Below are 14514 nucleotides of genomic sequence, written 5' to 3' on the forward strand. Positions count from 1 at the left end.
AAACACTAGTTGAAGATTCAACAACATTAGAGTTATGTATCAGTACCTTAAATATGAACATAATACATTGCATAAAACATAAGTTATTGTAGCAGTGTTGTATCGGATGAGTAATAACACTAACAAAGACTAATTTATGAATCAAAATAAACGAGATACATTGAAAATCTGTATCTTTGGTAGTGATGATCGTGTAATGACAAATCCAACTCTTTTCCTTCTTTCTTTGAGCGTTTTTTCAACAGTAGATTTAGAACTCGAGTATGCATCATTTTTTCGACTTCTCCACTCTCAAATTCTTCATGATTAATGGATTGTTCCGTTGATTAGATCTATTTTCATGAAAATTTTCATCATCAAAATTAAATACACAAGGTACCATATCTCCGGTAGGTGAAACTAATTTGGGCAAATCCAATACTAAAAGAGGAAGAAGAATCCATATGTATCGGAAATTTGTAGATGAAAAAGCTAATTTTTTTAATAAAAAAAACGACAATTAAAGAATTGGAAAGAAAAAAATTGATGACGAAATAGTTCTCCCTCTTAAGGAACTTGAAATCGATGAATTGGAGAGAGAATAGATTTGAAATTCAAAAATGGAGTGATGGATATAACTGCCGACATATGAGAGTGATTTTAGGCGTGAAAATAGGAACAAAATCGTTGGGTTGGAAGGGTTGTGAATAATGTATCCGGAAAAGGAGAAAAAAAGGGATTTTGTAATTTTTTAAAATGGTAGAAAGTTTTAAAAAACATGAAAAGAAAGGTTGTGTAGTTAAGTAATTTTTCGTAACTATAATCCTCTAAACCCTTTTTTCTTATCTCTTCTAAACAAATTGGGTCAGCCCACTGTAATCCATGGCCCATAATCAATTGTACTTGAAATGTTGGATAATTACTACTCCCTCCGTCCCTATTTACTTGTCCATATTTCATTTTTTAGTTGTCCCTATTTAGTTGTCCATTTTGACAAATCAAGAAAGGACAACAAATTTCTTCCTATTATACCCTTATTTACACTTCTTGAAAATTGTAAAAGTGTATGTTGTTTCCCTCCAATTTATTTCACTTGAATTCAAATAAGTGGTTGTAATTTTGAAGTGAAAAGTTGTCATAAGGGTAAAATTGTAACTTCACTGTGCTAATCATTGTTGCCTTAATCTGTGTGCCATTTCTAAAATGGACAACTAAAAAGGGACGGAGGGAGTATCATGAGGATAATTGGGTTCATGAATATCATAAAACTTTTTTAACTAATGAATAATGGTTTTTTCCTAATTAAATAAAACAAAAGAAAATAAGAATATAAAATAGGGAAAATACATAAGTTACCCATTTTAGTTGCACATAAAGTTATTTATACACTGATATTTCATGAGCGACCTAAAAGAAATAAGTGAAAATGACCTAATATACCCCTCAATTAGCTGATATATCCTCTGTTGTAAAAGTAGCTCACATATACCCCTATCGTTACAATAATGACTCACATATACCCCTACCATTACAAAAGTAAAAAAATAAATTTAAAATTTATTATTTTAATTTTTAATTTTTTAAAAAATCATCTATTTGATCTTTTTCACACATACATCATTTTTTGACTTCTGATTATTATTATTTGAGTTTTTTATTCTTATTTTTTTTTCTTTCATTCTTTAGTGTAAAAATAAGAGAAATGAAAAGGAAGAAGTGTGAATGAGAAAATATTAAATAGTTAAAAAAGAATTTAAAATTATTTTTTTGCGGCTATATTGTAATTTAGATTTTATATATGTAAAAAAATATATTTGGGACATTTATACTAAATTTTACAAAAAATTAGGTGAAAAAATATATTTGACCATCAAAACAATAAATTCAAATCATCCTTATTAGTAATTGGTCGTCAAACCTTTTAATGGCTTTGATTGAGCCTTCAATGTTGGAGTTGAATTGGACGTTCTTTGCCAAGAAGAACGTTAGATTGAGAGCTGTTTGAGAATGATAATCCTTTCTATATATACACATATATTATCAACATCTTTGAGAAGAAAAAAGATACATACATATATTCTTCCTTTTAAAATATATAATAGTTTTTTTTTTATGAATCGTTGTCAGTTTCTGTGGTCCTAGTTTATACTAGAAGGGTTTGTTGAATCCTGGGGATACACCTATATCAAATGAAATATACTAAAGCAGGGGCGGACCCACCCATGGCCAAGGGGTGTTAAACGACACCCCTTTGCCGGAAAATTACATTGTATATAGAGGTTGAATTTTGGTTTAATATATATATATATTGATATCTCTTGACACAAAGGAAATGTTTAGTCTAGTGGTTAAGGAGTTGCAAGTTTCTCAAGATTGCGTGGTCAAGCCCTAGTTGCCACGTCCGCCACTATACTTAAGAACAGTGTTTTTAACATGCTATGAGAATTTCTTACAAGTGTTCGTGACGAAATATTTTTCATTAAGATTTCCAACACAACTTCGCTACCGTAAGATCCATTTGCACAATTGGCATTTGGCAGTTGCCATGCTTGAGGAGTAGGTATAACAAGTCTAATTTTTTATTAGTTAGCTTTAATTTTGTGACACATGAATCGATGTATATTGTGGTAGGTTTTTCCCCTTTCATGTCCACTTTTTTTATATGTTTGATCACTCAACCTTGTATAAAATGGAGGTTACATCCTTTCCCCCCTTCACCCTTTTGCTGGTTCAAAGATGAAATTTACAAGGTTGGGGTCACGCCAAATCCTCTAAAGCCCTTTGGTCATTGATCGAGGTGATTGACTTTAAAATATATATAAAAATAAAATTAGCTTAGCCTTATTTATTTTATTTATGAATTTTTAAGGAACGTGTAACGTGTCAACTAATATTGAGGGGAGAGTAATTTGTATCGAAGGGGAGGTGGTTGTGTTACCTCATTTTAGCTGTTTGTAAGGTTGGAAAGTCTTTTTCCACTTCCTACCTTAATATTCTTTCAGCTTAATTCCTAACCAAATTGTTTCTACTTGTAACCTACTCAAAAGAGACATGGCCAACTAACACCCACCATTAATTTTATTTCTTAATGCTTTTAATTATATCCATTCTTTTTTATTCTCTTTTACCTAATATTTAATACTTCTGCCTCGCTGGAACTAAATGATGCCCTCTAATTAGCTGGTAGATTACATGAACTTAATAATTAAGTCAAGCTGGTGGATTATTGGTTTAATATTCCCTTCTTCGAATCAAATATAATTTCGTTTATGAATTAATAAAAAAATATTCTTGCATCTCTCTCAAAAAAGTACATTGAGCCCCCTTTTTTTTCTTTATATATTGGAATTAAGAATATATAAATATTACATAAATCTCATAGTGTCAAGGCCTAATTAATCTTATTTCTATTATTTTTTAAACAACAAAAATACTTTAAAATTATCGGATCTCGAATACATCAAGAAACATGTGGATACATAGCTCATAAATGTATCCGAGCAAGGAGGGATATGTCTGAGAGGGGATATGAATGTATCCGAAAGGGTATTTTTGTAATTTTTTTAAATGATAACAAATTTGAGAGATTATGGTAAAAATAAGAGGTGTATTTAGATAAGAATAAAGCATTGGATATAATACTAGCTAGCTTACCCCACATACATATAGATCAATCATATTAATTACAGAAAATGAAAATAAGTTGCCAATAATTAATAATTGTCAGCTTATAAAGGAAGCATGGCAAATAGTTTTGGCTCCCCTTTTCAATTCTTTAATATAATGGAGCATAAAGTCTATCAAACTTTATAATAATGGAGAAATGAAAAAAAAGCATCGCCATCATTTCTAAGTCCACCTCTCTTATTTTTCCATCATCGTCTCTTCTTCATTGATCATTTGAGTTTAATTTCTTCTTCGAATATTGATCAGAAAAATTAATAGAAGCAAATAAAGATGGATTGTTCTATATGTAGCGCGATGCCATTTATTCTAAGGCCACCAAGAAATACTATATGCGCAGCTTGTTATGAGGGAGCTAGAACTATAATTACGTTGACTACCAACAAGCTTGATCATATTGAAAATACAAAAGGAAGTGATAATAAAACAGTAACTGGAGTTCTTTCTGCTTCTTCATCCAATCCATCTATTAAGGTATGTATATATCATCATCTCTTTCTCATGGTTGCTTGTAATACAAGGAATTAACGACAGATAAAATTTTATATCTAGACAATAAAAATTTCATGTTAATCTCATTTAGCTATGGATTAATGATGAATTATAAGAAAATTCAATTATCTATGAGTTTTTATAGCGATCGATTAACCAAGGATTGCTGAGAAATTTCGTACATGTTTTCTAATAGTGATACATTATTTGTTCCAAAATATGACGTCATACATATGTATATGATGACAAGATGGAAATGGAATATAACTTTTTCTTTATTTTTTTAGTTTTTTTGTGCGAGAGAGGATTTCCTTTGTCATAAATGTTACTATAACAATTATTGTTCACACACAAAGTTAAAAAAAAAAGTTTTCGACCCCAAGTTTTACAATTTCAACAATATTGATCCTTTGATGGTGGTTGTAGTCTAACATTTTGTTTCGATCTAGACTCGCACGACTTTAAACCTAAGCAAATCTCATAACAAAATATGTGAAAGATGTTGCACATATAAAGAAGCTAGTCTTAATTCCTAAACTGTGTTTTGAAAAAGGTGGGAGTCTAGGACAAAAATGGAAAATATCAATAGTTGGCTCCATTGTTAGATATTAATTACAAGATAAAAGAAAGAACATTGGGAGAAGGTTATATTTCGTTTAATTTTTTACTGCTGATTTTTATTATAAACAAATAAGCAAGGAGCACAAAGAGAAATTGAAAATTTTGAGTGTTAGCGTGCAAGAACAATTTGCAAAGCAGTAGCTTGAGGCTAAACTATGTAGCACAAAGAGAAATTGGAATAAAGTCAATATGTTGCTTCAAACCCTTTTGTTTTAATGTACTACTTCAATTGAACTACTTCCTCTGTTCCAAAATAATGACATGATTAATTAGCAGTTGAAAGTTGCACATGTGTAATTTTGCTCTATTTTTGTATATTGATATGGATATTGTTTTCTTGATTTTTATTTTTGGGGTGGGTGGGTTGGGGATGTAGGGGTGAAGGAGGATCAAAATTCACATATTCAAAAATTGCAGATTTGTCACTTAAAATTAGAAATATTTAAAATATACTTTTTCCGTCTCATTTTATGTGGCATCATTTTTTTTAATTCCTCCAAAAAAAAATGTCTTCTTACTATAATTAGAAGCAATTTAACTTTAAAATTACCTTTTTACCCTTGATGAAATGATTTACAACCATACAAATATCAAAGAATTGTTTTAAATCACAAGTTTCAAAAATCTTCATTTTTTTGCTTAAAATCGTACTAAGTCAAACGATGCCACATAAAATAAAATGGAGAGAGTATTTGATATAAAACAAATACAAATTGTCTGACTCTCCAATAAGTAATCATGATTCTTCTTACTAAAGCTTGTTTGGATTGACTTTTAATTTTTAACTTATAAGCCAAAAATCATAAGTTATAATTTTCAATTTATGACTTTAATTCTATTTTATCATTTTAGCTTAAAATTAAATATTTATAAGCGTTTTTTTAATTCACTCAAACACTTTAAAAGTGATTAAAAAGCTATATATTTTGACTTAAAAATACTTGAAATAATGGGAAATTTAAGGAAATTCCACTAGTTTAGGGGCCAATTACTTAGATACACTCTAATTTGTAATATTACGAATCTTACCAGATTTTGGTGTGTCCAGAACTCCAGATACATGGGGTCAAAATTAGGTGTAATTTGTTCTACATACATTATATCCAAGTGGATTCATATGTATCTGGGATACATAACAAAACTCACTTGTCTCCCTCCTATCCCGAGTACATGCGAACCACACTAGATACATAGACGACTCTTGCATATAAAATTTGAGGCATATGCCTTAGGCCCCAAATTTTGGGGACCCTCAAATTCTTACCAAGAATAATTTTTTTGTTAATATTTTGTATAAAATTATATTATTTTGTTCTCCTTAACTTCAAATATAATAAATCAATTATTTTCGCTAACACTCATATTATTTATCTGGTTGCACTCTATTTCTTCAAATCTTTGATAAGTTAGAGTAATAGTCTGTCAAAAATATGAATCAATAGTAAAAAATTGTTGAAAAAAGTAAATTACATTTTTTTAATTTCGTCTTAAATTTTCAAGCAATACGAAAAACATATAAAGTAGGATATACTAGGTTATCAACTTCTTGAATCAAATTCTATGATTTTAACTCTTAATTTTATTTAAAGTTTGTCAACTTATTACTTAGAATTATGTTAATAATTCATATAGTAATCGCCCCAGTAAAAGAGTATTTTCTAATGTTGAATTGATAAAATCTTACCTAAAACTAATAATTAAAATTAAAAAAAAGAAAGCTATTTGATGAAATCATCTACAGAGAAATTTTAAGTAAAAATTTACATCTAAAAGTTAGAAAAATAATTTTTAAATAAATACATTTGAAGTTTGTTTAGATTATAAACTTCTAATTGAAATTTTGCTTTAGGCCTCCAATTACGTTGAGTCGCCTCTAAATACAAATTCATATATCTAGTGTGATTCGTATGTATCTAGTATACATATCTGGTATACATGACTATCTCACTCATCTCTCACGCCATCTCGGTCACCTCTCCCTATTTTGGTATATCTGGTAGCAAAAAAAATATTTATCTTGGTGTATCTTCCTCTATATATTATAAAAAAAAAATCTTAATTAATGGTAAGATACGTAATTATTTAAAAGTATATATAAAATTAATATATATTAGTATATAGATGTATGGCTAATAAGCTAGCTAGTTCTCCTAAAAGAAAAGCAATTAACTTGATGAAAATATAATTGGACCTTTCTACAAAAGTGAAAAGCTATATCTTCATAACATAAAAAATATTGAATTGACCAATTATCTTATTTATTGGATCTGAAAATAATGAATAATTACAGGGATTTGGAAATGCGTTGAAATGGGTGAAAGAAATGAAGGAGATGGAAGAGGAATTAAAGGAGAAGCTGAATTATCTTAGTGGTTTTGTTGTTGCCTTGAGAGATCATATTCATACTGATATTTTAATTAAACCTGGCAATGATGCTCCTTGTATACCAGCACATAGAGCTCTTCTGGTAATAAATTAAACACATTTTTATTATTATTCCGTTATCTCAATAATCACTTCATGGAAACATTTTACTTTAACAGGCAGCTAGATCTGATATATTCAAAAACATACTGGACTCAGATGGATGTAAAGCTCCACCAAGTGACAACACAATAACATTGTCTGAACTAAACTACGATGAATTAGAGTGTCTATTAGAGTTCCTGTACAGTGGAGATTTGGCTAAAGAGAAGGTGGAAAAACACGTATATTCGTTGTCAATTGCAGCAGATAAGTATGAAATTCCATTCTTGCAGAAATTTTGTGAGAATCAAATGTTGGGATCATTGAACACATGGAATGCTCTTGATGTTTTAGAGATTTCTGATACTTGTTCTAATACGTCGTTAAAGGAGACAGCGTTAAACTTCATTGTTAAGAACATGGAGGATATTGTGTTTACACCTAGATTTGATGCATTTGCACTCAAGAATCCTCATTTAACTGTACAGATTACTAGGGCTTCTTTTATAGACATTAAAAATAGAAGGCTTACTGTTTGATTATATTCTTGTGTTAATATTACTAACATATTGTATGCTACAAGAAGGAAATTGGCAAATTATACAATATTTCTTCCTTGTTACTTCCATAGTCTAACTAATCTTCTTAATTAGTCTTCGGCTCGGCCCAATATATAAATTATTAAGCAATTTTCACATATAGCAAAAATAAAAATCATATTTGTATGTTATAGCTATAGTTTGTATAATTGCGCTCCATAACAAACTTTTTGTTTGCTATGACTATTAATTTGTATATTTCGGTATACATATACATAAAAAATATGTATTTGGGTCTATTTGTATATTTCGGTATACAAATGGGTTCTGCATTTGTATATTTCGGTATACAAATGGGTCCTGAATTTGTATATTTTGGTATAAAAATGGGTCATGCATTTGTATATTTTGGTATACAAATGGGATGACAAAAAACATAGAATGTTTGCTGCGAATTACAAATAAAAGAAACTATGGCTTAGCATTTTGAATTAATAGTTTGTTATTTCATACAATTTTAAATTGATTGATCGATATTGGGCTTTGGGAGCTAACTAGGTAGAGTACTTCAACAATTTGGGCCTGAAACCATATCATAGGCCATGACCTTGTGTTGTCCAAGCCCAAAAGGCCGAAACCCCCTTCTGTGGTGTTGGAACTTAAGACATCAAGTTTCTAGATGGTGGATGCTTGAAAGTAGGGCTTGTTACGTACTTGTACAGGTGACAAAAAAAATTCAATTAAATGATATAATGTATTGATATTATATAGATAGGTATATATGATGTATATACATCCATATATGTTGTGTATACAATATTTACACACATGTATAATAGTTGGATTATTTTGGGTAAGGAATTTCGATTCAATGAACATTTTGTCTAATTTGTCCTTGAATGTATGTCTATGAAGTCATTCATTTCCTAATTTATGAGTTTGATTCAATCCATAAGAATCCATCTTCCTAAATTTGCCATTGAGTTGTTTCACATAATTAATCGATGAATGTAACAAGCCTGCAAGTGGATAGCATCGGGGCGGGGCGGGGAACCATCAAGTTGAAGCTCAAGTGTTCATTTTCTCTTAGTGTTTTGTCTGAATGGAGTAGGAATAAGAGAGGGGGGGGGGGAGGGAGTAAGTAGAGAAGGAGGAGAAGAAAAGGGTGATGATGCTAATTGAGTGTGTCATGTTTTAATGAAAAGGAAAGGAATGATAAAAGGGCTAATACTTGCATATTTCTCCTTTCTACCCCAAAAAATCATGTTTGACAATATTTACTAGGTTTAAATTATATACATATCGTAAATGTAAAGATTTTTCACATGATTAGGTCATTTTTACTGCCTAATTAACAAGTTTGTATTATTTTCAAGATTATAGATTCTATATTTTAAAAAAATTTACCCGTTTATATAATATATCCTTCCAATAACTTGATAATATAAAAAATAAATTTACACTAATATTGTATGTAGCTTAAACTACTATCATATCATGTTCGCACATGCCAACTTAACCTTGATCATAACAATGCCAAACATTTAATTTAATGAAATGATTTATCAAAAAATAGAACTCCTTTTATTCCTCATTCTTAATTCAAGCATGTTAAGCATTTTGACCTAGATCTCAATTGATGAATTTCAACTCTAATACTCATCATTGTGATGATACGTATATGACTAAGCATATATACATGTGTGTCTACTGTACTTCATTAATAGGATACATACCTTTTTATTCATTTTTGGCATAAATATAGAAAAATTAGGCAATGTAAAGAATTATATGACCTTCGATATGGAGTTATATATATATACCATATGATACCAAGTACCGATCCTGGATAATTTACCGTTAACACATGGTAAATAAATAATATAATCTAGTACTAGTATTGCTGTCTAGTATGTATCACGAGGAGGAAAATTCAATATGAGTGACCATCAATAATTGAAGCAAAAAATGTTGCACTAAAAACCATATTTCTTACTTAGGGTTCCATTTTCTGAATGTAAAAGATTACCTTTTGGCATTTATCACAGGTATATATTAGGCTGTCAAGAAGGGCTCAACTGTACTTGATAAAACGTAGATTTTGCGTTTCTCAAACAAATGTTGTCAGCAGAAAGTTGGTAAAATTGCCAGCATTTATTATTTTTGAATATCTGTTTTTCTTATTTTATTTTTCATCAGAATCTTAAATTATTATATATAACAAACACAAACACCAGCAAGTGTCTAAATCACATACACGCATCACACACTTCAAATTGTCTTTTAATGTACCTCAGACAACAACCTCAACTCATAATAATTAAATTTTTTTTTAAAATAATTTTTTATTAAGTTTGATCTGCTTAAATTAATCAGTCCCTTTTAAGTAATTTAATTAATTACGGTAACTTCTTGTAATAGACACACATAATTAAGTAGCTAGAAGGCCTATGCCTTTCCCACTTTCCTGGAGACTAAATTTGAATAAACTGACATAGGAAGTACTACTTGAAAGAATAGGGATAAAATTATTCAACTTATACAATAAAGAAGCAAACTAATTTAGAGTATACACAATAAATAATTAAAGAGTACGTAGCTAGGATTTTATTTTATTTTTTGAAATTGTAATTACACATGGGACGTGAAAATAGAACCGTGGAGAGTCATTTGACTGGGAAAAATGAATGATCTTTGACCATTAAAATTGATGAGTTAATGAACTAGCCAATAATTCCTTATCGATAATTAATATAACTGTCATAGCTAGCTAGGAAGATGATCGGGAAAGTTAAAATTAAAGAGAAAAAGGAAAAGAGATATGATAGTAATAATTAATAATAGTAATAGCTAATCAAACTATATTATATATTGATTAATTAGCCTTGCTCTTTGCTTTCATTCCAGTTCTTAATAGCTTCAAAAACTGCCTCTGTCACCACTTGGGCATTAATCATGGCTTCTTCATCCTACAAGAACCAATTTTTGTCAAGAAATAACTCATTAATTATTCTTTCAAAAACACATGAAAGAAATGAAATTTTTACACACTTTTTTGTAAAACAATTTGAATAGTAATCGTAGATGAATGAATAATTACCTCTCCCCCAAATGCTTGTAAACGAAAGGTGTCGGTGCAAGAAACCCTAGCTTCAAGGACGTTAAGGCCAAGGTCTTCAAGAACTTGTAATATGGAAACAAGCAAGCCAGGGCAACTTCTTTCTGAATATACATTTACTAAGAAACCTTTTTCTAGGGTTTCCACTTCAATTTGCTGGAAAACAAAATACAGAATCATCGATCGATCGATCACTTTTATATGTTGGAAAAAGTTTAAGTATTAGAGAGTCAAGAAAAGGAGATGAGTCAAAACTTACTGGCCATGAAGAAGTCTTGTTGTTTGAATTTGTTTGAGGGGTAGTAGTAGTAGTTATGTCTTCATTTAGCCTTTCCACTTTGTGTTTGAGTTCTTGAATATACTTTGATGCATCTACTATGATTGAGCTTTCACTAAGCTGCATGAAAATGCAAATTAATTAGTCACACTTTGGACTTGGGAATTGCAACAAATTAAAGAAGCAATATAAATCTACAATTCATAGGGTCAAAAAAAATTAGAAACCTCAAACTTGGTAATTTTGTACTTGTATATATATTCATCAATAATTCATCTATTTACTACTACAAAAAGTATAACAAAATGAATGTGTACATATATAGAATTAAGAAAGAACAAATAAATGTCATGTCATGTCATGTCTAATTCCCCTTTTTACTCTCTTTGAGGTGCGGAGTAGATGAGGAAGATATTAATTGACCCAAAAAGACTAAATCAATGAAAGATCAGAGAAATTTTAGTAGTTGATCAGTTGATTGACTATTTAAACTTTCACCTAATCAGTTAGGGTTTGATTCCCCATCTCGTAATTCTCTTCCCCTATGCCCAATTTTTTTTTTAAAAAATGTTGAAGAATGAGAAGAGAAAGTAAATATATGTAGAATGGATGAGAGTCGAGAATTACAGCATGAGATTTAGTGATTGATCGAAGAAGTTGCAATTTTTCATGCAGCACTGAGGCTCTTTTCTGCTCCCTCGATACCATTATATTGATCTTTTTCTGAGATTTAATGTTTTTCTCTTTCTCAGCTCAAAAGCTAAGTCTCTTTAAATAAAGTATGTAATAATAAGAGAGGAGGTCTCCTCTCATATCAATATCCCCTATTTAATTTGTTTGCTTCCATGACACCTCATCCCATCACAAGTTCATTTCTTATTCTCATACATTATTATCAAAAAAAGATGCCCTTTGGATAAGAAACACATAAATAAATAATTCAATATCCTTCACGACAAAAACAATAAACATTAACCTACAATTACAAGGGTATAATCCTCTCGATAAGGGTGATATTGTCTTTTCTGGGGCTAAATTCGTATAACTTTAAAACATGTCATTAGCGTATAAGGTTTGTTTTAATTATACCATTTTAGAGCAGCTCAGCCCACAAGTGATATGATCCTGAGCCAAAACATACAGGCTTTAATACTCGACACTAGTGTGATGTGTGATTACTTATATACCCAATATTTCTCTTGTATTTTATCGATGTGAGACTTCTTATCTTAAGTGGAGTATCACCACCACTTACTTACTTATCAACTCTTATGTAGCATAACATAACACGGTAAATTGTCATAAGTAACTGAATATTGTTACTTGGGGGATTATTTATCGTTACTAGAGTTGGATGTGCAATAATCGAAATAATCAATAATGCACCCCCTTGTCCAAAATTAATTGATGTTTTAACTTCTAAAAATTGGTCACAAAAGACTAATGTTTCACAAAATCAACAATTTACCCTTGCTACATTCCTAATTCATCTATAAATTTTATTGATAGTTATGTCAACCTACCACAAAAATATTTTAGTCAAACTTCATTTTTTAGTCCCCGTTGTCACGGACTTAGAGTTTCGTGCCTCTCCACAACTCTAGATTCTTCCGCTCTATCTGGATGCAAAATTTGACTGGCAAAGTGGCGAGACATGACACTATACCCAAAACTAAAATATCAATTATTTTAGATCGAAGAGAGTAATTAGCTAGGATGCCTTGTTATAACTTGAGGCTCTTTTCGGAAGGGGATATATATATAATGTCTAATATCATTTTTTTCATGGTAATATGACTAATATCATTAATTAATATTCCCACGCCCATTAATGAGAGTGAGCGTGTGTAACAATGGTTTTGACTTTTGACCATGCAAATTGTTTATAGGCCAATTACATAGTTTTACTACTCTTGCCACTAGTAAAACTATGTCATAAAAATATCTTCTTCTATCACTCTATATAATTTAAAATACATTATAAAAGTAGTTCAAAATGTTAGCTAGCTATATATTATTAACAACCTAAGGGTCATGTCAAATATAAAAAATGAAATTACCATGAACAAGACTTTTTTTCCAACTAGATTATATTTTACGCGTCAAAACTCAAAATTACCAATCTATGGAAAATATAATAAAATAATTATTGGAAGTTAAAATTTAGAAAGAAGCATCTAGCAGTGAGATGGTAATAATCCATGCATATATAGTTTAGTTATATGGAGGCATTTATAATATGGAAAGTAGTGGAGGGAAAAAAATTATAGATGGATGTTTATATTTTTGTAAATTTTGGATGAATCCAAATAGTTTTCACGGGGAATTTGGAGTTCCCCCTTTACTACAGCCGTCACCTTTGTCTTCACTTCTCAGTCCTCTTTTTTTTCCCTCTCTTTCTACACGTGCCTTTCTTCCTCTCCATCACTATTCTTTTTTTGAAAAATAAATATCTATCATTATTTAAAATATATTATTATTTCAAATATTCCTAATGCATGATCAATTTGCTTTTTACCTTTCTACCGTACACACTACTATTAGCAGTATCGTGACATCTCGTGATCACACACACACATATATATATATAATGTATAGGGCTATACTTTGGTTAGTCTGAGATAAGTTATGTAGGAATTTTGAATTTTAGTAATGTACAAAAATTATTTCTCATGAAATATGTAATTTGATAATGCAACCTAGTATGCAATGTATATTTGAAATATTTTTTTAATACTTCTTAAGCAAAATAACATTTTTCGTACTATATATTATGAGTTGGATTTTTCATTTTAGTATTTTTAGTCGACGTGTATTATTGATATTTACATTCTTGTTATATATTTTATGTCACGATTTATATCGTCGTGAGTGGCATCCACAATAAGCAAATCGGTGGAAGAACCAACTATAACTCGAACCAAACCCAAAACCTTTTTTAAAAACCAAGTCTAAAATATATAAAACAAGGAAAATGGTGTAGACATAAAAGAATTGAGTCCCCATAAACTCAACTCAATAATCTAAAAACAATCAATGTGGAAAACAACCTCTATGATATGAAAGTCACCATACCAAAACTCTAAACAATCCAATTAGAGAGGCAACCCCCAAACTAAATATAACTAAGTCAATTAATAATTCGTGTTCGAACAAATGGAAAAGAAAATATGGATGAATCCCTCGAAGCTTGAAAGACAAAACTCACCCTTGGATTCGCATCAGATATCCCTCAACTGAGGTTTCAAATCAGCTGCTGGAAGATTCGCTGGACTCAACAAGAAAAAATTGTTGACCATATCAGATATGATTCATAATATCTGATATGATTCTAGATA

General features: G+C 30.1%; 2 protein-coding genes across 2 annotated transcripts; one reads left to right on the forward strand and one right to left on the reverse strand.

Moving 5' to 3' along the window:
- The first annotated feature begins 3817 nt into the window (after nt 1-3817).
- On the forward strand, nt 3818-7784 carry LOC125819351 (BTB/POZ domain-containing protein At3g56230-like). The gene is made up of 3 exons (XM_049498803.1): nt 3818-4137; nt 7067-7243; nt 7320-7784. Exons 1-3 carry the CDS (start codon nt 3937-3939, stop codon nt 7779-7781), a joined length of 840 nt encoding a protein of 279 aa, XP_049354760.1. The 5' UTR covers nt 3818-3936; the 3' UTR covers nt 7782-7784.
- Nucleotides 7785-10496: 2712 nt separating this feature from the next.
- LOC125819355 (transcription factor bHLH61) lies at nt 10497-11943 on the reverse strand. Its single transcript, XM_049498808.1, has 4 exons — nt 11804-11943; nt 11159-11296; nt 10882-11055; nt 10497-10750 (listed from the first exon to the last, which is right to left on the reverse strand). The coding sequence occupies exons 1-4, from the start codon at nt 11882-11884 to the stop codon at nt 10661-10663; spliced, it is 483 nt and encodes a 160-aa protein (XP_049354765.1). The 5' UTR covers nt 11885-11943; the 3' UTR covers nt 10497-10660.
- Between the last annotated feature and the right edge of the window lie 2571 nt (nt 11944-14514).

This window comes from Solanum verrucosum, unplaced genomic scaffold (genome assembly GCF_900185275.1).
Source record: "Solanum verrucosum unplaced genomic scaffold, falcon-dt-bn FXZP01000207.1, whole genome shotgun sequence".
Lineage (NCBI taxonomy): Eukaryota > Viridiplantae > Streptophyta > Magnoliopsida > Solanales > Solanaceae > Solanum > Solanum verrucosum.